General features: G+C 46.6%; 1 protein-coding gene across 3 annotated transcripts in view; it reads right to left on the bottom strand.

Annotated features, from left to right (window-relative positions):
* Window positions 1–23,783, bottom strand: part of COL27A1 (collagen type XXVII alpha 1 chain) — a 256,258-nt gene that overhangs the window by 101,763 nt on the left and 130,712 nt on the right. For all 3 annotated transcript variants that reach the window (XM_038374879.2, XM_038374877.2, XM_043498970.1), the window contains 2 exons: window positions 14,545–14,589; window positions 11,645–11,764 (listed from right to left, as the gene is read on the bottom strand). In XM_038374879.2, the coding sequence (XP_038230807.1) occupies window positions 11,645–11,764; window positions 14,545–14,589 (165 nt within the window). The remainder of the gene's footprint in view (window positions 1–11,644; window positions 11,765–14,544; window positions 14,590–23,783) is intronic.

Here is a 23,783-nt window from a genome sequence, read left to right as displayed (position 1 = left end):
TGCATTTCAAGCAGCTCTTTGCCTGAAGGAGCTCTGGTCAGCAGAAAAGCGGAATGATTAGTGCAGACTCTATACGTGACAGAACACCAGCACTGAGAGGGGTCACAGTGACGGGCCAACTAGTTTGAAACCTGCCTTTTATTGTGACTAATACAAGATGCTTCATAGGTCAGTGATACACTCTCATGCAGCATCTAGCTAATTCCACAATGCCATACTGAACACTGGTGCAAAACAAATCCCTTCCTGGCCTCTCACTGGGGACCAATTTATGCTCTGAAGCATGAGAATTGATTAACTCCACCTTTATTTCAGATCAAAGTTATTACGATCATAAAGTTACCCAACCACAGAACTGACCCTGCCCTTTTGTGGCAGTAAATTCCTAATGGTTAACTACGTTTCTTGAAGCAATATTTTCCTTTGTTCTAAATTTACCAGCCATTCATTTTCTAGCATGACCTCTTGACCTCAAGTTATGGGGCAAAGTTAAAAAGGGAGTGATTGGTTTTCAGTATAACCCCATGGACTTCTGAGTACAGCAATGCCAAGTGACTTCTCCAGTCTTCTGAAAACATTTGCAATGTCAACTATATCTTAATTCGATAAAGGAGTGTGGTTGTCATTCTAATGGAACCTACCCCTTTTGAGATGCACCTTAGTCTCTCATTTGCTTCTCTAACTTGCGAGGCATACTATTAGGTGGAAATCTTTGTCCAGATCATAGAATCATGACTTTAAAGGTCAGAAGGGACCATTATGATCATCTAGTCTGACCTCCTGCACAAAGCAGGCCACGGAATCTCACCCACCAACTCCTGTAACAAATCCCTAACTTATATCTGAGCTATTGAAGTCCTCAAATCATGGTTTAAAGACTTCAAGGTGCAGAGAATCCTCCATCAAGTGACCTGTGCCCCACGCTGCAAAAAAAGGTGAAAAACTCCCAGGGCCTCTGCCAATCTGCCCTGGGAGAAAATTCCTTCCTGACCCCAAATATGGCGATCAGCTAAACCCTGCGCATGTGAGCAAGACCCACCAGCCAGACACCCAGGAAAGAATTCTCTATAGTAACTCAGATCCCACTTCATCTAACATCTCATCACAGGCCATTGGGCATATCTACCACTAGTAGTCGAAGATCAATTAATTGCCAAAATTAGGTTATCCCATCATATCATCTCCTCCGTAAACTTATCAAACTTTGTCTTGCCCCCATTGCTTCCCTTGGAAGGCTGTTCCAGAACTTCACTCCTCTGATGGTTAGAAACCTTCGTCTAATTTCAAGTCTAAACTTCCTGATGGCCAGTTTATATCCATTTGTTCTTGTGTCCGCATTAGTACTGAGCTTAAATAATTCTTCTCCCTCCATGGTATTTATCCCTCTGATATATTTATAGATAGCAATCATATCTCCCCTCAGCCTTCTTTTAGTTAGGCTAAACAAGCCAAGCTCACTGAGTCTCTTTTCATAAGACAGGTTTTCCATTCCTCGGATCATCCTAATAGCCCTTCTCTGTACCTGTTCCAGTTTGAATTCATCCTTCTTAAACATGGGAGACCAGAACTGCACACAGTATTCCAGATGAGGTCTCACCAGTGCCTTGTATAACAGTACTAGCACCTCTTTGTCTCTTCTGGAAATACCTCTCCTGATGCATCCCAAGACCGCATTAAGTGCTCTCATCTCCCCATTCCTCTCGACTCCTAGGTCTCCACACTTTCCCCGAGGAAGCCTCAGGTTCAGAGTCCATGGACACAGGTATGTTTAGACTGGTTTTTGCCACCCTACATTTGTCCACATTGAATTTCACCAGCCAGGGTGTTGCTGGCTGAATCCAGCTGTAATTTCTCACCGTTCACCATGGCCTTTCCCCTACCCCTAAGGCTTCAGTGGCTCCAGCACATGTCTCCAACTCACTGCCAGCATCCTCCTCCAAATCATTATTTAAAATCAGTCGTAAATGGTCCCAGTATCAACCATGGAGATCCCCCATTAGTAAGGAGGAAGGTCCCTGGTGTGTATTATATAGGGGGTCAGACTAGATGATCACAATGGTTCCTTCTGGCCTTAAAATCTAAGTCTATGAAAAGTTCTTACTGATACAAGAAACTGCCCATCTCAACTCTGTTGATTATTTGACCATTGCTTAACTAGTTTTAATCCATAGTGACACCTTAACACTCAACCAGGGACTATTTTTCCCCTCAGGAGTCCTGTGAGAGACTTGTCAACAAAAGGCCTGGAACCAGACCATGGCAGTGATTCCTGCCAAGAGTCACGCAGCCCTAGATCATCTTGAAACAATTTAAGGGCAATTAGTTATGACCACAACCACTTCTGATCAGTGGAAAGAACTCCCCACTCTAATGAATGTTTTTACTGTCTGCTCTAGGAGCAGACATCTCCATATTAGGGGCTGCGTTGTGTAACGTTTATCGCAAGAGAACATCAGGAAGGGCCAGCCCTGTTGCCTCCTGATAGGAAACTGCTCTCGGAGCATGGGAACAGTATAGGCAGAAATGTCTTTTTGGGGGGAGAGGGGTGTAGGGAGGCCATCTAGACTTCTTTTAATGGTATTCCACCCTCTGGATGCTTATCAGAAGCAGAGTTCTAGAACATTCCAGAATATTTTGTTAAAGAGGAGAAAATGTACCCTTCATTTGCTAACAACCCCTTTTTGACTCTCCTTCTCTCAGGGATCTGCCGTGGTCCTTTCACAGACGTAACTGTAGCGAGACGTGGTCCAGGTTGGTCCCAAGCTATTTAAATGGTTACCCTGAGATGTGCTGCGGAATCTAGGCAGTAACAGCCTGGCAACAACGGCAGCTCCAGGGTAACTTGTGTGATCACTACAGTGTTACCTGCTGAACCTCATTGCCACTGCCCCAATATCATCATATAAATAACATTACTATGCTGGAAAAGAGAGAACGAGAAAGAAACGAAGAGCTAATTCATGGATCTGACTGCAGCTGTTCTGTAGCAATTACCACCTGCAGCTTGCTAGCTCACCAGCGCTTCAGCACTGCGTTGCGCTCCCAGTCCCACCACTTTGGGCACTGCGCTGCCATCAGAGAAAGACCTCACTGGATTCTCAGTCTCATTCTCACTCAGCACAGGGCAGGCTACTGCTTCGCATTAGTCAAAAACAACAGTAACTGCCTAATGGTCCAGGTAGCAGTACTCCAAACAGAAGGCAACAGATGTGCTGTCAGCAGGGCCGGCTCCAGGCACCAGTGAACCAAGCAGGTGCCTGGGGCAGCAAATGTAAAAGGGCGGCAGGACATTGGGCTCTGGGGCGGCAATCTGCCCTCGGCGGCGGCGGAAATTCGGCAGTCGCTCCATCACAGCGAGTTTCGTGCTTGGAGGCAATTCGGCAGCAGGGACATGACTCTTCTTTGCTCACTGGCGGCAATTTGGTGGCCGCACCATCACTCTGCCTTCCCGTTCGGCGGGCAGGATTCCGCCTCCCCATTCGGCAGCAAGTTTTGGGTTTTTTTGCCGCGTGGGGTGGCAAAAACACTGGAGCCGGCCCTGGCTGTCGGAAGCATGGAACGTAACCTCACTCTTCTACTGATTTCACTGCCGTGTTCAGGTTATGATAGCAGCAGAGCACCTCACCCACAGGACCCATCCCAGGAAGGTTAAAGAAATGACAGACAGGTTCTGAAAGGAGCCCTGACCAAACCATCCCACTCAGAAGGCTTAGAGGGGGGCTTTAAGGGTGAGAAAAGGGGGTAAAGGCCGGAAAGACTGCAAGGGGAGGGAGTCCTCAAGGCTCCATCATGGATGGTGGAAAACCCAAGTAATAAAGGAACAATGTTCTGGAAAAAAACCCACCAAGTTTTAAAAGTCAGATCAGTAGCTGAGCAAGCTGGTCAAACAAACTTTGAAAGGCTGAGCCTGAAACCAACCAAACCTCAGGGAGTGCATGAAAACCTCATGCTGTGTGGATTACACCAACCTGGTGCCTCCTCTGAGGTCATCCAAGGTCTCAAGGAAGTCTCTCTCTCTCTCTCTCTCTCTCTCTCATATGAGAGCAGGCACTTCCCAAGCAACAGAACATTTCAGAGACACCCAGATGAGCTCAGATGGTTACACAAAGTCAGCTGTGATCTCACTACAAAAGAGTTGCAGGGAAAATGAAGATTTCCGTATTACGCTGACAAAGAGATCAGCGAATGTGTAGCCTGTCAATCTGGAGTGTGGATGCATTGTTACACTTTGCATTTGTTTCAATATAGATCATTTTCTTCCTTGCCAGCAAAGCTGTAACAGTATCATTACCCGAGCCTATAGCTAAATCTCCTCTGTTAGACCCTGACACCCCATATTCACCACTGTCATGTAACTAGAATATGTCTTATACAAAGCATGCCTTGTGAAGTGTCATTCTAAAAGTCTTGATCTGCTAGACAATAATATCTCATTGGACTGTACGTGCTATCGTCATGTGTGAAGTTATGAAGTTTGACTATGTATGTGTTGCTGAAATGTGTCCTGAGGTTGAAAACACCCACAAGCAGCCATTCAGGTATGACAGTAAAAAGGCCAAACAATGTTAATGGCTTATTGAGGAAATGCATACAAGTACAAGGATTGCCCCAGGAACTGTGTAAAATAGAAACCTCCAAGAGATAGCACTACACCATGGGAACTGTTTGACCCAGGTCACAGCAAAAGAGCTTTCCAGCAAGTGGGGAGAAGATATAAAAGGGGGGAAATGACATTATGGGGAAACCTCACTCCCCTACACCACCACACCTGGAAACTAAACTGTGGGAAGTGATGGTCCCAGGCTAGAAGGATTTTTAGCCTGTGTATGAAAACCTGGGAAAACCAAGGCAACTTGTGCCTTAAGGATCCGCCAGTCTGTTTATCACTCAGGGTGAGAATTTGCTAATTTATATCTTACCTATCTAGTGTGTTAAGCTCAGTTTTTTGTTTTTGTTTACTAAGGTAATCTGCTTTGATCTGTTTGCTATCCTTTATAATCACATAAAATTTACCTTTTGTAGTTAATAAATTTATTTCTTGTATATAACAACCTAGTTTGTGCAATTCATATCGGGGGAAGGGACGGCAAGAAGCTGTGCATATCTGTCTCCACATTGAGGGAGAGGGCAAATTTTTATGAGCTTGTGCCACGCAGATCTTTCTATACAGCACAAGACAGTATTATTTAGGGTTTATCCCACAAAAGGGGTGTGCACATGAGTGTTGGGTAAGTCCTCTCACACAGAGCTGATTTCAGTCTGTGTCTGCAGCTGGGTGTGTGTGCTGCAATAGGCCAGAAAGCCTAATTCAGCAAAACAGAGAGGGAGTCCAGGCTGGAGGAACAGAAGAGGCTCAGTGAATCCCCAGTACATAAGGTGGCATCCTGGATGGGGGTGGGGTCCAACCCATCACATCCTCCACCACTGCAGTTACTGGGGTGGCCTTTCAACTACTCAGCATCATCTTTCCTAGTAGCTCTCTTCACCTGAAGAGTAGCAAATGGCTAAGAGCAAGAGGCCAGCCACTGGGTCCCATGATACACAAGGGTCCATGTTTTGTTCAGCAGCCACATGTAGTAAGAGATTTCAGAGTAGCAGCCATGTTAGTCTGTATTCGCAAAAAGAAAAAGAAAAGGAGTACTTGTGGCACCTTAGAGACTAACAAATTTATTAGAGCATAAGCTTTCGTGAGCTACAGCTCACCTCATCGGATGCATCGTGTAGCTCACGAAAGCTTATGCTCTAATAAATTTGTTAGTCTCTAAGGTGCCACAAGTACTCCTTTTCTTTTTATGTAGTAAGAGAATACACCATCTTTGCCGAGAACACAGAGCACTAGAGAATCAGTCTCCAAAACCCTGTTACAGATACCATCTGTTCCCTCCAATGACAATACCACTGTGTACTGTGGGCTCACAATACTCAGAAGAAATATGGCTTTGGGCAATATTTTCAAGTGATAGAGTTTAGGCATGTTAAACAAAGAGAATGCAAGTGCATGAGGCCAAACCAGGAGCTTTAATACAAAATGCCTCTAAATAAAACTAGGACTATGTGCAGGTGGGAGAAAAGTGTGGCTATATCTGGACAGAGCTCAGAACCAGGAATGTCAGAGTTCTGACAATACTGAGATACCATGGAGTTCTAACTCCAATACTAAGATGTCACTTCACCCCATTTTGCAGGCAGATGAGGACTGGAAAGGCGACTCATCACATAGGTGGCCGAACCCAAATGCACATTATGAGGTCCACCCTTTAGTGGAAAGGAGATGGGGATTAGATAACCCCACAGGTTTCATCCATCTCTAACTTCAGTAATTCTATCTTCGCTATTAGTTATTTACTGAATTTCTGGTCTGTGGCAGTAGGCAATCAGAATGGTGTGGATGCTGGGTTGGCTTTAGCCAAGAGTTTGGATAAACAGTGCAAACCTCATGCCATTTCAGCCAGTTTGAATTCTCGGGAGGAGTCTAGCAACATCCAAATCTGAAATTCACCCTCCCTTATAGTTCTGATCTGGCCTGGAAAAAAAAAAAAATCAAAGAGGCAGATTTGGATCTAGGGAGCCCAAGTCCAAGCTTCTCAGAAATTTTGAAAGGTTCAGATTCCAGGTGCTGGGTTTGCTCCCATCTGTAATAAATACAAAACTGTGACCTCACAAGAAGGGATAAGTAAAGTATTCACATTCCATCTACCTGAATAGGAGAAGCAACAATCTCTTCACTATCTAGGGATGAAAATAACAGACTCTGTATAGACCCTTGATGGACCCAGCCAACACCTTGGATGGCACAAAGTCCCCTCTCCAATGAAACATGAGTCGCAGCACAAACATGCTGCATCCCAACATCTGGCTGCCATGCAGTGGACACTCTCCATGGTATCCGTGAATGAGAGCTGGGGAATATCAGTGGCTTCACCCAAGTGACAGCAGGTGCAGACTAACCTAGCAGGAAAACACCTGCAGGAACGACCCAAGTGTCCACAGGGCTGGGTTATCTTTTTTGATGGAAATGCCGCTGCTCATGTCCAAACAGGTGATGCGAAAAATCCCTTTACTGGCTTGGCTGGTGATGAATAATATCAAAAGCAATGCTCATAGTCCCAAGGATTCCCTCTCATCTCTTGCCAAGCACCTTCAGGTCTCCCGTCCCCTCTTCCAGAAGCATCTCTCAGTTCCCCCTCCAACCTTTCCCCCACTGGCACATTGCTAACAGGAGAGCCTAAGCAACACTGGCCCCACTGCCTTGAAATCAGTTTGCATTTCCCATGTGGTGAACTCCCCTCCCCAGTCATGTTGGCACCTTCACAGCTCCCCCTCCCCATCCCTTCCTCTTTGATGTTATTTACAAAGGGGAAAGACGTATTTCTGCGGAAGTAACGTTTACAAGAACACCCAACCCAAGAATGTAACCAACATACACCGAGAGAAACGCATCCCTGAGAAACCATGTACTGGCCTCACCTCCTCCACCCCACCCCGAGCACTTGCTTTTACAGCACACCTGCACTTGGCTGATGGAGCTACTGGCAGCAGCGACGAAGCATTCTTGTTACAAGCTCGCTTTGTGAAACCTGCATTGTCCCTCCTTTCTCCCCTACACCTCCGTCTGGAATAATAAAAAGTGGGTTCCCCTTAGCAGAGGTGAAGCCAGGACGTAAAGCTGGCGTCACAAAGTATATGCCTCATGTACATGATCCAATGGCTTCCCAGAGCCACTAGGAACCTAGACGGTTAATTGATCAACCTGTTGTGGCGACACTAGACCACACAGACAGGCTGTGCCACACCAGGTCAAACCATTGGTCTATCCATGGCAGCAGTGGCCAATAGCTAGGGCCCTACCAAATTCATGGTCCATTTTGGTCAATTTCACAGTCATAGGATTTTGAAAATAATAAATGTTAGGATTTCAGCTATTAAAAACTGAAATTTCAGAGTGTTGTAATTGTAGGGGTCCTGGAGTTATGGGGGGGGGGTGTCGCAAGGCTTATTGTAGGGGGGGTTGTGGTACTGAGACTCTTACTTCTGCACTGCTGCTGGCGGCAGCGCTGCCTTCAGAGCTGAGTAGCCGGCCAGCAGCTGCTGCTCTCCAGGAGCCCAGCTCTGAAGGCAGAACCACCATCAGCAGCAATGCAGAAGTAAAGGTGGCATGGTTTGGTATTGTCTCCCTTATTTCTGCACTGCTGCCTGCAGAGCTGGGGCCTCAGTCAGCAGCCCCCACTCTCCGGCCACCCAGCTCTGAAGGCAGCCCAGAAGTAAGGGTGGCAATACCATGACCCCCCTAAAATAAACTTGCAACTCCCTTTTGGGTCAGGACCCCCAATTTGAGAAAGGCTGATCTCCCCCATGAAATCTCTATAGTAGAGGGTAAAAGCACACAAAAGACCAGATTTCACAGGGGGGAAACCAGATTTCACAGTGTGTGACACATTTTTCATGGCCGTGAATTTGGTAGGGCCCTACCAATAGCTGATGCTTCAGCAGAATGACTCTAAGGTATTTATTGAGTCCCCATCATGGTAATATCTGAGCACTTCACGGTAATTAATGCATTTCTCCTCACAACACCCTGCAAGGCAGCACAGTGTTGTTATCCATATTTTACAGTTGGGGAACTGAAGCACAGAGAGGCTAAGTGGACTTGCCATGAGTGTCACAGAAAGTTTCTGGCAGAGCAGAGAATCCAAGCTGGGTCTCTCACACCTCGTTACCCTAAACGGGCGATTCCTTCTTCTCTTACCCAATAATCAGGATGGCCAACACATCAGTAGTGCAGAGTGAAAAAAAAGAGTTCTTTCCAGATCCCTGCAAGACATTGCTTTAGGGGTTTAAGCACACTAAGTGTTGTTATTTCCTCTGAGGTATCACCTTCCATTGCTATGCAAAGTGCTTACACTATACTAGCGTAGCTCAGCACTGCAGATGTGCCACTGTAGTGCAGACATACCCATAGCCTAGGAGTCAGAGATTCTGCATCTGACTATCTCGAGTCTTTGGCGGCCCCTGTCATCGAAGTACCTCGCAAGCAGAAACAACAACAACACCACCTCTCTCTTCTGTCCCAACCTGCAGGAGAAACAGCAGATTATAGTCGGTGTGCGGGGATGTCTATAGAGACCCAATAAAAGCTAACTTTGAGAGATCAGTTCTGAACCTGGTAAAGCCCCTGGTTGTTCCCACCTCTTGTGTGGATGGGGTCCATAGCACCGCTCCAGCTTCTGCGAACATCCTGCCTTCTGCACCCTTAAGTCCCCGATTATTGGCTGATCCTGTCAACTGCAACCGTCATGGGAAGCCACGGCAGCGGGAGGAAAACTGATCTCAGGATAAGCCCGATGAAGGTCTTCAGTGATAAGAACAGAGATCTAGAACTGCATTCTAACCTATGGGGAACCTGGGGTGATACTTTCAGGGCAGCCAGCGTTGCTAAGCAGGTAGGTGGATGCATTTGGTACAACCTGGACTTTCTTCAGACTGCAGTGGCTTCACTCCTAGATCCAAGGGGCATTAATCCAGCCTGGGATGTTGTGAAAAGGTGGATTACCATGGCCAGGTCTGTGCCTGAAAGTTGGGGTACAATCTTCCAGTCAGTTGTAGAATTCATTATTTTTCTGCCATTGTGGCTATTTAGGCCTTCAACAGCCTTATTTCTGGCTATGCCACTGACTTGCTACATCGCCTCAGGCCAGTTACTTACAATAAACCCTTGGTCCCTGACTCCCCATCCGGAACACGGGTTAACATCAACAGTTGGCCCCCCCTTCGGAGTGCTGGAAGGCTTGTTTGTAAAGCCAGTTTGTAGAGTGGCTGGCCCAGTGGCTACACATCATGGCTACTGCATGGGGACACTGGCTCAGCACTAAAAAGAAGGGCAGTGGTAGGCTCTGAAATAGCAACATGTGCTACCCCTGCAGACCCAGCCCGCAACCCAGCCGGCATGCATCCCGGCCAGCAGGGAATACGATGGTGGCTTTAAAAAGCATTAAAGGCCTTTGATGTTTTAATATACCTTCCCTAATGTCATGTTGCAGCAGCATGCAGTTCTAATAAAGGAAAAGTAATAAATACCAAACATACGGCTTCCATTTCATGCCAGGACAGCTTCAATTGGAATTGTCACCGGCCTGAAACATGTTTCTCCTTAGGAGTCTTGCTCTTCTTTCCATGTGGTTTGAATCGGGATTGCTTTCCCTCCCCCTGCCCCAGGACAAAGTTTGGGAATGTGGGTTAGGAAGGAAAAAAAAAAATCAAAACCCTAACGCTTGAAATAGAAAACACAGATTAGCCCCCCCAAGGAATCCCAGCAGCGGCTCATTCAGCGTTGATCTTTGGCAAACCGGAAAAGGCGGGTATGTGAAGCAGGGAGGCTGCTGCTACAGGCTCCACCGCTTTGCAGAATTTACCCCCGCCATCACTGCTGCTGTGACTGCAGAAAGCCTGCCAATGAAGTTATGACTAATCAAAGCACGTGTGCCAGAATATACAGCACTCCACACACCAGCATAGCGCACTGGGTCAGAGTGTCAAACCCCTCTTTTCATTTCATGGCTGGTCCACAGAAAGGATCAGTGCTTCATTTGTGCTAGGGCTGAGCCCTGGCACCTCTGGGCTTGGCAGTTCATAGCTCCAGCCCCAACACTTGCTGCATCGGTTATGAATGTAAAAAATATTGCTTGAGCCCTGGCACCTTTCATTATAAATTAAGCAACGGAAAGGATTAATTGCCTATGGTTACTATCTGCTAGCAGAGTTCCTCCTTTAGGTTAACAGGTAGAGACCTGTGCTTTGGTGTGGCAGATCGTGGGTTCAAACCTTGCTGCTGATGCCTGGGGGGAGTTTCTGACTTGGGGGTAGCAGGGTTTTCTCTTACTGCTCCCCAGAGTTTGTGTTCTGAGTGACAATGAGTTTTTTGATCCTCTGGCCCGTGGAATGCTTACTGTGCAGGCTAATGCTAAGAGCCTCCTTAAGACCAGCTTCTCCTTGGATGCTCACAAGATGTGAGTAGATCATCAAAGAAATGTAGATGTGCTGAAGACATGAACATGCCTAAGCTGAGAAACCACTCAGTCTTACTGCCCGAACTCTCACCTGCCCTCCCCACTACCCTCAGGCATAGGGCCAGATTGGAAATTAGATTGTAGGCTCTTCAGAGGGAGGCTGTGTGGCCAAGTGGATAGGGCACGGGACTAGGATTCCTGGATTCTATGCCAGGCTCTGACCCAACACTGCCACAATTGAGGCTGGAGCAGGCATTCACAAACATGGAGATCAGGCTTTTAAAATCTGACAATTTCCTTCTCCGTGCCTCAGTTTCCCCAGCTGTCAGAAGGTCTTAGAACTTATTTGCTGCCTGAGGATGTGAGGCTCAACTGGTGTCTCAGAAGCTCTTTGAGAGCCGCAGGTGCCAAGTGTTATTGAAGTGACACTCTTTCCATGCAGAAACTAAGTCCCTTTTTCGTTTCACCCTGGCAAGAAAGCCAACTCTCCAAGTTCCTGCTGCACCTCTCTGCTCAGGGGTATGGGAGGAGGAGCCAGATGCTGTGCTGTTCACCCTAATACGCACTGCCCTGGGGAGCAGCAGTTTGAGTTTTCCTTTCCTTCTCAGCTCTCAGCAGAAAAGGGCGTGTCCTAGACTCACCATGAATGCCAGCCAGTCTTCCTTTGAATTTCTCCAGAGAACAACGGTAGGTACACCAGGGACGCCTGGGGGGCCTGGATCTCCTGGGGGGCCTGTTCTCCCCATTGCACCAGGGTGCCCCTAGGAACGAGAAGAACGATTCCTTTAAGACAGACTTGGATTTTTCAGTCAACACAAGTCAGAGCTGGGCCTGAACCAAAAACACGTACCCCAACTGAGGGGGAGTTCAGATCTGAACAACTGGGCCAATTCCTGTGACCCAAATGGGATAAACCAAAATGCCAAGATCCAAACAACCCTGGGAAAGTAAGGAGCCGGGAATGAAATATGTGGCTTGATCCAGCTCTAAACCGTACAGAGAATACACCCAGATCCAGCGAAATGCTGAAGGTGGAGATTGCAGTTGTATCTAGCTCTATAATGCCAAGATACTAACAAAAGAGAGCAGCCTGACTGCATTAAACATACACATCTCTACCTTGCTCCAAAGAGAGTCTTTGAGATGTATTAACAAATAAATCCATCACCACCCCATTATCTCTAAAAGCACTGATCTGAACATTCATAGAATCCTAGAAGATCAGGGTTCGAAGAGACCTCAGATCATCTCTTCCAACCCCTTGCTCAAAGCAGGACCAACACCCACTAAATCATCCCAGCCAAGGCTTTGTCAAGCCGGGCTTTAAAAAACTCTAAGGAAGGAGATTCCACCACTCCCTAGGTAACCCATTCCAGTGCTTCACCACCCTCCTAGTGAAATAGTGTTTCCTAATATCCAACCTAAACCTCTCCCACTGCAACTTGAGACCATTGCTCCTTGTTCTATCATCTGCCACCACTGAGAACAGCCGAGATCAATCCTCTTTGGAACCCCCCCTTCAGGTAGTTGAAGGCTGCTATCAAATCCCCCCCCCCTCACTTTTCTCTTCTGCAGACTAAACAAGCCCAGTTCCCTCAGCCTCTCCTCATAAGTCATGTGCCCCAGCCCCCTGCTCGTTTTCGTTGCCCTCCGTTGGACTCTCTCAATTTATCCACATCCTTTCTTTAGTGGGGGGCCCAAAACTGGACGCAATACTCCAGGCGTGGCCTCACCATTGCCGAATAACCACTTCCCTCGATCTGTGCACATCTAGCGGGGCACCCCATGTTCAGACAGATAAACGATGCTGAATGATGATAGGTTGAGAAGGGCCTGTGTACCTGAAGCAGCAAAATCACCATTGTCTCTGTGGCAGCACGGCCAAGATTTTAAGCCACATCTGAGAAACCAGCATCCCCATGTGGGCCTGCTGGCTGCAGTTTCAAGCACTGCCCTGGTATCTTCCTTCCTTTTTCAAGAGGGAGTGTGGGGTGATTTAAAGTCACCCTGTGCACAGACAGGACAGCTGCGAGGACTGGGATTTAACCATGCCAAGGTCTGAGTTTGGATTTCTAAAGCTGGGAAAAGAGGCACTGTGCAGGGACACAGCCTTTGGAATAGGTCTCTGTAGTGCACCACTACCCTTGCAGCAGCAAGTGTCAGAGCCTGGATCTACTGACTCGGGCTCACGGGGCTTGTGCTACAGGCCAATAACAGCCAGGTAGATATTTGGGCTCGGGCTGGAGCCTGGGCTCCGAGACCAGCAAGAGGGACACATGTCAGAGCCCAGGGGCCCCAGCCAGAGCCTGAAGGTCTACACTGCTATTTATAGCCCCTCAGCACAAGCCCTGCAATCCCGAGTCAGTTGACGCGAGCTCTGACACTCGCTGCTGGGGTTTTTTTTTTGCTGTGTAGATATACCCTGAGGAGCTAAGTCTCAAACCTAATAGACAATGTGAAGCAACACTGGAGTGATGCCCGCTTCCCTCCCCCCACAATAGAATAGCCTTCCAAGGGAAGCAGTGGGGGCAAAAGATCTGGCTTTAAGATTCTACTCGATAAGTTTATGGAGGAGATGGTATGATGGGATAATGGGATTTTGGTACGTAATTGATCTTTAAATATTCAGGGTAAATAGGACTAATCCCCTGAGATGGGATATTAGATGGATGGGATCTGAGTTACCCAGGAAAGAATTTTCTGTAGTATCTGGCTGGTGAATCTTGCCCATATGCTCAGGGTTTAGCTGATCGCCATATTTGGGGTGGGGAAGGAATTTTCCTCCAGGGCAGATTGGAGAGGCCCTGGAGGTTTTTCGCCTTCCTCTGTAGCATGGGGCACGGGTCACCTGAGGGAGGATTCTCTGCTCCTTGAAGTCTTTAAACTACAATTTGAGGACTTCAATAGCTCAGACATAGGTGAGGTTTTTCGTAGGAGTGGGTGGGTGAGATTCTGTGGCCTGCATTGTGCAGGAGGTTGGACTAGATGATCAGAATGGTCCCTTCTGATCTTAGTATCTATGAATCTATGAATCATAAATAATAAAAGAACATCCAGGGTCTCGCTCTGTCGACAAGGCTATTCCTAAGGTCTACAGAGTCTTTGTTAACAGGGAGAACAGGGTGGTCTACTAGAGAGCACTAGACTGGCACTTGGGAGACCTAGGTTCTAGTCTCAAGTCTGACCTGGATGGTATTGGGTAAGTCACTTTACTACTCTGTGCATCAGTTTCCCCATCTGTGAAATGGGCATAATGATACTTTGTAAGGTACCTAGTGGTAGTTCAGAATAATACTAGTAGTTCAAACTCCTCTACTGTGCTTGTACAGAAAAGCTGTCTCAAGATACAAGTATGAATTTGGCTCTAAAACATCCCAACAAAAGCTGAATTATCTTTGTATAAGTATTGGACCATCAGGCTTGGTGTGCAGGAATCTCAGAAGCTAACCAGGCAGTTTCTAATCAGAAGAAATGTCAGCTGCATTTGCCTCTGGACCTAAACCACATCTAATGAAGTTTAAGAGTTTTCCAATTTACTCACTTTGTCTCCTTTGGGTCCCAGAGGTCCGCGTCTCCCTCGGCAACCCTGAAAAGCAAAACAAGAGCTGTGTCACTCAACTGTGTTTGTTTGCCCTACTCCACCTACAAAGATGCTGGCATAGAAGGACAACCTTGATCTGTGAAGATTCCCCAAGCTGGTCATAGAACAGGTATTTCTAAGCAGAGGTACTGCAAACACAGGCTGGAAGACAGATAACTCAACTGGAAGGCTGAGCTTGTTGCTGGCTGGGTGTAAACCGATAGCATGACTGTCACAGGGCCTATCTACATGGGGTCACTTAGGAAAATTAATATGGATTAATGAAAGGTGGGAATTTAAAATTAAAGTGGCGTTAATTCAGTTTTTCTTAGTTCAAAATAAGATGAATTAAGGCGATTTTAAGAAACTCAGCCCCGCTACATTGCTCAGGGGCATGAAAAATCCACTCCTATGAGCGAAGTAGTTAAGGCAACTTAAAATCCCCTGTATAGAGAAAACTAGGTAGATGGAAGAAAATAGCAACCACTTCTTGGGGAGGTCTATTTACTGCAGCAATCCGAAAACCCCGCCCATGCAGTAGTAAGTGTCCACAGTGAGGCGCTGCAGGATTTTAAGTGTAGACAAAGCCGGATTCCCTTTTTTTTTTTTTTTGGCATGAAAATGCTGATTCTGACTACAAAGTCCTGTTCCAACGAAGGTTTTTTTTGTATGGAAGGTTTGGTGCAAGATGGAATTTCTAATCAAAACACAAGAGAGACCTTGATCTAAATCAGGTAAGACTTGAACAGAGGTCTCCTGCATCCCAGCTGAGTGCCATAAGCACTGGGTTATTGGCTATATAGGGGTAAGGCAGAGCTGGACACGCACATAGGACAGGGAAACAGTTTCAGCAGTGTAAATCCCACTGATGATCAATGAGACTGTTTCTTGACTGCCTACGTCACTTTAAAATGGTACTTAGGAGCCTTGGAAAATGTGATCCAATTCCTCTATTTGACAGTACCCATCTTTAGTTTGTAAAGCTTTTTGCTCAGGAAAAGGATGAAGTACAAATATCATCAGCGGCAGTAGGGGTGGTAAAAAGAAAAGGAGTACTTGTGGCACCTTAGAGACTAACAAATTTATTAGAGCATAAGCTTTCGTGAGCTACAGCTCCCTTCATCGGATGCATTTGGTGGAAAAAACAGAGGAGAGATTTATATACACACACAGAGAATGTGAAACAATGGGTTTATCATACACACTGTAAGGAGAGTGATCACTTAAGATAAGCCATCACCAGCAGCAGGGGGGGGAAAGGAGGAAAACCTTTCATGGTGACAAGCAGGTAGGCTAATTCCAGCAGTTAACAAGAATATCAGAGGAACAGTGGGGGGTGCGGTGGGGGGGAGAAATACCATGGGGAAATAGTTTTACTTTGTGTAATGACTCATCCATTCCCAGTCTCTATTCAAGCCTAAGTTAATTGTATCCAGTTTGCAAATTAATTCCAATTCAGCAGTCTCTCGTTGGAGTCTGTTTTTGAAGCTTTTTTTGTTGAAGGATAGCCACTCTTAGGTCTGTGATCAAGTGACCAGAGAGATTGAAGTGTTCTCCAACTGGTTTTTGAATGTTATAATTCTTGACGTCTGATTTGTGTCCATTCATTCTTTTACGTAGAGACTGTCCAGTTTGGCCAATGTACATGGCAGAGGGGCATTGCTGGCACATGATGGCATATATCACATTGGTAGATGCGCAGGTGAACGAGCCTCTGATAGTGTGGCTGATGTGATTAGGCCCTATGATGGTATCCCCTGAATAGATATGTGGACAGAGTTGGCGACGGGCTTTGTTGCAAGGATAGGTTCCTGGGTTAGTGGTTCTGTTGTGTGGTGTGTGGTTGCTGGTGAATATTTGCTTCAGATTGGGGGGCTGTCTGTAAGCAAGGACTGGCCTGTCTCCCAAGATCTGATCTTATTAGCATACGGTGCTAATAAGCGATGGTCACATAAACACCACCCTATATCGGAAACCTACTGACCGCTATTCCTACCTACATGCCTCTAGCTTTCATCCAGATCATACCACTCGATCCATTGTCTACAGCCAAGCGCTACGATATAACCGCATTTGCTCCAACCCCTCAGACAGAGACAAACAACTACAAGATCTCTATCATGCATTCCTACAACTACAATACCCACCTGCTGAAGTGAAGAAACAGATTGACAGAGCCAGAAGAGTACCCAGAAGTCACCTACTACAGGACAGGCCCAACAAAGAAAATAACAGAACGCCACTAGCCATCACCTTCAGCCCCCAACTAAAACCTCTCCAACGCATCCTCAAGGATCTACAACCTATCCTGAAGGACGACCCATCACTCTCACAGATCTTGGGAGACAGGCCAGTCCTTGCTTACAGACAGCCCCCCAATCTGAAGCAAATACTCACCAGCAACCACACACCACACAACAGAACCACTAACTCAGGAACCTATCCTTGCAACAAAGCCCGTCGCCAACTCTGTCCACATATCTATTCAGGGGACACCATCATAGGGCCTAATCACATCAGCCACACTATCAGAGGCTCGTTCACCTGCCCATCTACCAATGTGATATATGCCATCATGTGCCAGCAATGCCCCTCTGCCATGTACATTGGCCAAACTGGACAGTCTCTACGTAAAAGAATGAATGGACACAAATCAGACGTCAAGAATTATAACATTCAAAAACCAGTTGGAGAACACTTCAATCTCTCTGGTCACTCGATCACAGACCTAAGAGTGGCTATCCTTCAACAAAAAAGCTTCAAAAACAGACTCCAACGAGAGACTGCTGAATTGGAATTAATTTGCAAACTGGATACAATTAACTTAGGCTTGAATAGAGACTGGGAATGGATGAGTCATTACACAAAGTAAAACTATTTCCCCATGAAGAAAAGGAGTACTTGTGGCACCTTAGAGACTAACAAATTTATTAGAGCATAAGCTTTCGTGAGCTACAGCTCACTTCATCGGATGCATTTGGTGGAAAAGAAAAAAGGGTTTTTTTTTTTCCCCACCAAATGCATCCGATGAAGTGAGCTGTAGCTCACGAAAGCTTATGCTCTAATAAATTTGTTAGTCTCTAAGGTGCCACAAGTACTCCTTTTCTTTTTGCGAATACAGACTAACACGGCTGCTACTCTGAAACCTCTCCTTACAGTGTGTATGATAAACTCATTGTTTCATGTTCTCTGTGTGTGTGTATATAAATCTCTCCTCTGTTTTTTCCACCAAATGCATCCGATGAAGTGAGCTGTAGCTCATGAAAGCTTATGCTCTAATAAATTTGTTAGTCTCTAAGGTGCCACAAGTACTCCTTTTCTTTTTGCGAATGCAGACTAACACGGCTGCTACTCTGAAACCTGTAAATCAGCATAGCTCTATTAAAATCATTAGAATTATGTCCCTTTCCACCGCCTGAGGATCTGATCCCAAAATATACCACCTGCATCAACAAGACTCAGTGATTTCAATTGCAGCAGGAAGCAAACATCCTGAGTCCCAAGGGTAAACTGCAATTTAACACATTTGTTCTGGGCCTGGGTATTTTTACTGAGCACAGCCTGCAAGCCAAGCCAACATGTGACTGGTGACTCTGTAATGCAAGTCATGTTCTACTAAGCACTGACACCAGACTCAGTTTACTGAAGAATTTAACTTGAGGGGGTAGCATTCATAAGGCCTTCTGTCAGCCAGCAAAAAAACAATCAAACAAAACACCTCCTTTCACGCTGAGTGGAAGAGGAAACAAAGAGCCACAGTCTGTATCAATATCCTTCCCTGGACCAGCAACAGCAATGAAAATTACTCCTCAAACTGCTCTCTGTCCATATTGCCCAGCTATATTTGAGGGTAGTGGCCTTGGCATAGAAATAACTCAAACACTGTTCTGAAGTCGAGCCCATTATCCAGCATGTTGTACTGGAACAACATTACAAACAGGTATGAATGCCACATGGCTTCATGCTTTGTGGACGTCCAGCCACAGACGTTCCGGCCCTGTTCACAGCAATTTTCAGGGTTGTTTTTTTTCCCCCCTAATAGAATCATATGGCGCACATTTCTCCTGAATGACAGCCACCTCGGGGGAGTTCATCCTTGAATACGATTCTCTGTAAAGCGCGTGATGTTTAAAAGCACAATTGGAAAGTTCTGGCTGACTTTCAGGATGCGTGTAATGCCGACGGACGCTGTTGTGGGTAAAATATAAAGCAGCGCCCGGGTATAAAAACACAACAGAGCTAACAGAGGCAGCTTTGCAGTCCCAAGAGCCATGGATATGAACTAGTCCTGCTGATCATTTGTGCTAGCGACCCACCGTTTAATGAGCGGTGTGTGCAGTGATTGTCCGTGATTTCGCTCTCCATACAGGTGCCCAAAATATTTAAGAACTGTGGGCACAAATGTCTCTAAGTATTTATACAGTGCCCACAACCATGGTATCTGAAAGCTAGACCCAGTAGTATCAAATCTGGGTGCCTACCAACTTGTGCATATTAATAAGTGGCCTGATTTGCAGAGAGGTTGAGTTTCTACATCTACCACGGAAGTCAGTGAGAGCTGGGAAATTATGTTCTAGGTTCCTACTGGCTTGGGATGCTCGCTTGGCTGAGCTGTTAGAGCGACCGGTTGGGAATCAGGCATTGTAGTGCTGCTACCAACCTCTCTTCTCTCATATGAGACCAGTCCCTCTGCATCCCCAAAGGATGTTTACAGGCAACACTATACTTAAGACTATCAAAGCCTTCTTGTGCTGCCCCAATGGTATCGGTACCTTCCTTGAGTCCTTCTCTGATTTTCCTCGTCCTTTACCTTCAGGGCCTTGCTCAGTTCTGCTCTCACCGAACCCCTTGCTAAAAGAAACCCACCAGTTCATCTGGTTATACTCACAGTCCATCCTGAACCGCCATCTCACGCTCTCTGTTTCTCTAAATTCTCTTCACCATCTGCTCTTCTTTTGTCTCCTCTGCCTGCTTTTTACTATTTATATCGCCCCCCACCCCCCGCAAGAAGGATCACTCTTCCCATGCACCTCTCCCTCTTTTCCATCTTCTCTCAGATGACATCGCTGGACTTTTTCATCCCTGAACTATTAGTCCATGCATGCTATGAGTGAGAGGACAGCCTCTTCAAGGCCTCAGCATCTCCCTATAACTTCTTTGCATTCACACTGGGGAGATCTACAGGGAGGCGCAGGACTTTCTCTCAAGCAGGGCAAACTGTTCAGCCAAAATTGGGGAGGAAGGTTAAGGCACTGGACTAGGTCTCAGGAGGACTGGGTTCAAATCCAGACTCTGCCACTGCGTTCCTGTGTGACCTTGGGCAAATCACTTATGCTGTGTGTCATTTCAGATTATAATCCTTTCTTCCGGACACTGGGACAGACTACTCCGCTGGAGACACCAATGGTCCAACTCCCCTCCTGGTGGCAAAATTCCCCGCTGCATGGCTTGAGAGACAAGAACCCAATCCCAAGCGATAGGAGGCTGGCCTCCTTCCAGCAGTGGAAACCCACCAACTCCTCTGCACTGAGGAACTCTGACACCCCAAACACCTTTCCAGCTGATATAACCCTGCCTGGCTTGAGCTTCCATCACATGCCTGTCTCTTTGTGACTGCGGAGTTTGCTACCCACCACGGGGAGAGCAGCAGGGACTAGCTGGGCTCCTCTTCTTTGTCACAGACTCTGTGGTTTCATCTCCCACTTGCACACACGCTCTCCCTCAACACCCACTGCACCTGGAAAGCGCTGCCCTATCCTGAATAGCACTCAACTTCCCGCTCCTCCTCCGGAGTCTTCTCCCATCTTCAGTCCCGCCAACTGGGTTCCCTGCCACATGGAAAGAAAGGAACTAACACAGTCCACACTGTGCACTGGATTAGTAGCTTTGTTTTGTGTCACCCTCCCTCCATCTTGCCCAATAGCCACCTCCCCCCCACATCACATCACGTCACATCTATTCCAGACTGTAAAGCCCTCAGGCCAGGCACTCTGTCTTTGGCCTTTCTGCAAAGCACCAGTCACAGCTGTGCAATTGATAAAGGAAGGAATGAGAGTCTGAAGCACTGAGCCAGGCTAAGCAGAGCAGAGCCCACTGGGTAAGGCCAGGAGAACTTACAGCAAGAATCAAGATACCCGGTCCAATAGAGAGACATATTGGGGCAGCAGAATTTATTGCCACATTCACAGAGGCCTGTGCATTGTGTGGGGCCCTAGGCAACGACACAGACCTAAAGCCAGCTCGGGAGAAAAATATTTCCCAAATTTAGTGCCTTCTGTGACATTGTTAAACATTTGAAAAATCCATTACTACTTTGCTTTGGTCACCACAAGTCCTGGGGCATTTTAACAATCTTTTGGTGAGGCTTGTGTGTGTAAAACCACACAGACGGGCTGGGCGGCGCAGAACCCCAGTGAGAAATGGGAAAGACACAGGCCAATTGCAAGGCCTCCGATTTACAAAAGGAAACACTTGAAATTACTTGAAACAACTCGGAGTCCCTGGATCATCGTTAAAAGCCGGGTTAAGTTTTTCCATTCAGGATCCGCCTCCTGGCAGACGTTAAGACAAAATTAACTGGTCACACATATGGGCTGTACTATGGGGAGAAGGGCTAAAAGCACTGACCCACAACTCAAGTCCCACTTCAGACAAGTGGTTGAAACACACCAGAGCAGGCCTGTATGCAGAGGGCTCTAGAATAAGGAGTGTGATCTACAAGGGACATTTAGATCTGATCGAAATATTTTGGTTGAAACATCTTTTCAGCAGTCGATTTTTTTTTTTTTGGTCTTTTCGATTAAAACAAAACATTTGGGAACTTCACCGTCTCTCCTTTTTCCAGTGGAAAATAAAGGGGAGAAAACCCAAACAAGAGTTATTTCTCAGTTTTGTTTAGCCATAAAAGAACAATTCTACCCCCCAAAATTGAACTAAACACCAATTTTTCCCCTCCTGAAATAGTTGGCAGGAAATTTACAGCTCTCTTCTACTAGCTTTAATCACTTTGGCTTCTCCCAGGCAAGGCCATGTCCATTGAGTAGAGGGAGCTGACATTTTGTTGCATGCTCTGCTCATGTGATTCTCCCTGTCCTGATGGCAAGACAGCAGGATTGTCGAAAGTCGTAAAAACTTTGTGACTCTTGGGAGTCTTCTCGCCTCTGTTCTATTCTCTAGTGTAGTCCTACAGGCAAAAACAGCAGCAGCAAGAAAGTGGCTTGGGGGGGAGGGACCCAGTGGACCTAAATTTAAATGTCAAGTGACCCAATACTCTGGTGATAAAACACATTTTGTCTGAGGATGGGAGACTGAGCAGAATTAATCTTGTGACTAGGACAGAATTCTCTTAGGGCTTATTGTTTTACACGCAGTTAGTTGTTGCCATTAGAAAGTCACCCACAGCAGTTATAGGAAAAATCACTGTGGTATTTGCTATACCACTGTGTGGGAACTGTGGGTAAAGGATGACCGTTTAATGACAACGATGGAAAGCCTGAACACACATACAACCACATAAAACCGGCCGCTGGTAGAGAACTTGACACATGTAGATTATTAAAGGGAAAAGCAAATAACTCAGAATTCTAGTCCTGGAAGTTTGTTTAAGCAGACATGGTCCAGATGGCTTTCATTGGATGGAGGACAAACATCCATCCATCCATCCATCAAGCTAAGATCATGTTCATAGCTGTTATCAGAGGCTAAGGTCGTCAGAAATGAAGGGTTAATGCAGTCTGTGATGGATGTGGAACTGCTCTGTAATAATGTAAGAATACTGTACGTTGAGCTGGTTATTGGGATGGTCTCTGTATGCTATATTGGATTAAATCAACAGCGCTGTTAGGAAAGAAAGTGGAAGATGAAAACAATGACAATAGATAAGAGAGAGAGAGAGAGAGAGAGACACCCCCACCCACAGCAAACACTTGGGAGTTAAAGGACAACAGGAGAGGCACTGACTCTGAGGAGACTGGCTCCACCTCCCACTGAGTCCACCAAGCTGGTTTTGGACAGCAAGGCTAAAAAACCTGGGAACAGAGAGAACAAAGAGCTCTGGCTGGATAAAAAAGGGACCATCTAGGGAGAGATGGTTGTTGCGGACCTATTAGGGGGAACAGATTGACACCCACTGGGGTGTCAGCAGACAGGCCTGCCTGGTCCATCATCACTGGGTGGCAGGACTTTAAGACAGACGTGCACATAGACTGTTGCACTAAAATCCTTTTGTTTTATGTCTTCATTGCTACTGTGAAGATTAAACAACAGTTTGGTTTATAAAAGCCCCCTGGTCACTGTATTCACCTCTGGTCACACACGACCAAAGGGTAGCACAGTTGACACACACAGGGATGTAGCCAAGGACCCAGTCTAAGACTGGGAGAATCAACTGATTCCACCCCAGGAAAGGTAAAGGCCCCAGGGCCTGGCACCTGAGGTGCACTCGGCAAGGGGACAGAGGTGCAGCCAGCCTTGGACCCATGGCATAGTCTTTCCACCCACGAGGCGAACAGGTTAGTCCAACAAGGGGTCACTGGGTGACACAGACAAGGGAGATGAACAGCAGGTGTCGAGAAAACAGCATCACGCCAGATCCTCAGCAAACATGCTGCATGTTAAGCATTGTGACTCTTCAAAACTTCCCATCTTCACACCACCCTTCCCTCCCCAGGCCTGCAGCAGCCATCTTGCATGGACCGGGCTATTGGCTCAGGCAGCTGCCCATTTACCCAGGCTTCCTGTCTCTGCTCCCACAACACTCACCTCTGTCTGGTTCCACAGAGCCAGTGATGGATGCCCCCTGCCCACCCCCACAACACGTATTTTTGTTTGGGGGGTGGGAGAGGGAAGGAAAGCAGCAAAAAATGGAGTGTGGGGGAGCGGAAGACAAATAAAATATAGAAGGTTGGGGAAGACAAACGTAGAAGGAAGGTTTAGTGAACATGGAGCCTGATTGGGCCTCTGGATACCTGGATTCTATTCCTGGTTTGGCTACTGACCCACTGTGAAGCCCTGGGTGAGTCATTTTGCCTCTCTGTGCTGCTGTTTTATCCCCTGCCCTGCTATTTAGACTCTCTGGGGCAGAGACTGTCTTTCCCCATGTATTTGGACAGCACCTAGCACATTGGGAACTTCGGGTGGGATTTCAAGGTGCTATTGCTATACAAATAAACAACGTGGAAAAACAAGAGAAGAAAAAGTGG

The sequence above is a fragment of the Dermochelys coriacea genome, chromosome 16 (genome assembly GCF_009764565.3).
Source record: "Dermochelys coriacea isolate rDerCor1 chromosome 16, rDerCor1.pri.v4, whole genome shotgun sequence".
In the NCBI taxonomy this organism is placed as follows: Eukaryota; Metazoa; Chordata; order Testudines; family Dermochelyidae; genus Dermochelys; species Dermochelys coriacea.
This window is presented reverse-complemented; position numbering and strand designations above follow the sequence as displayed.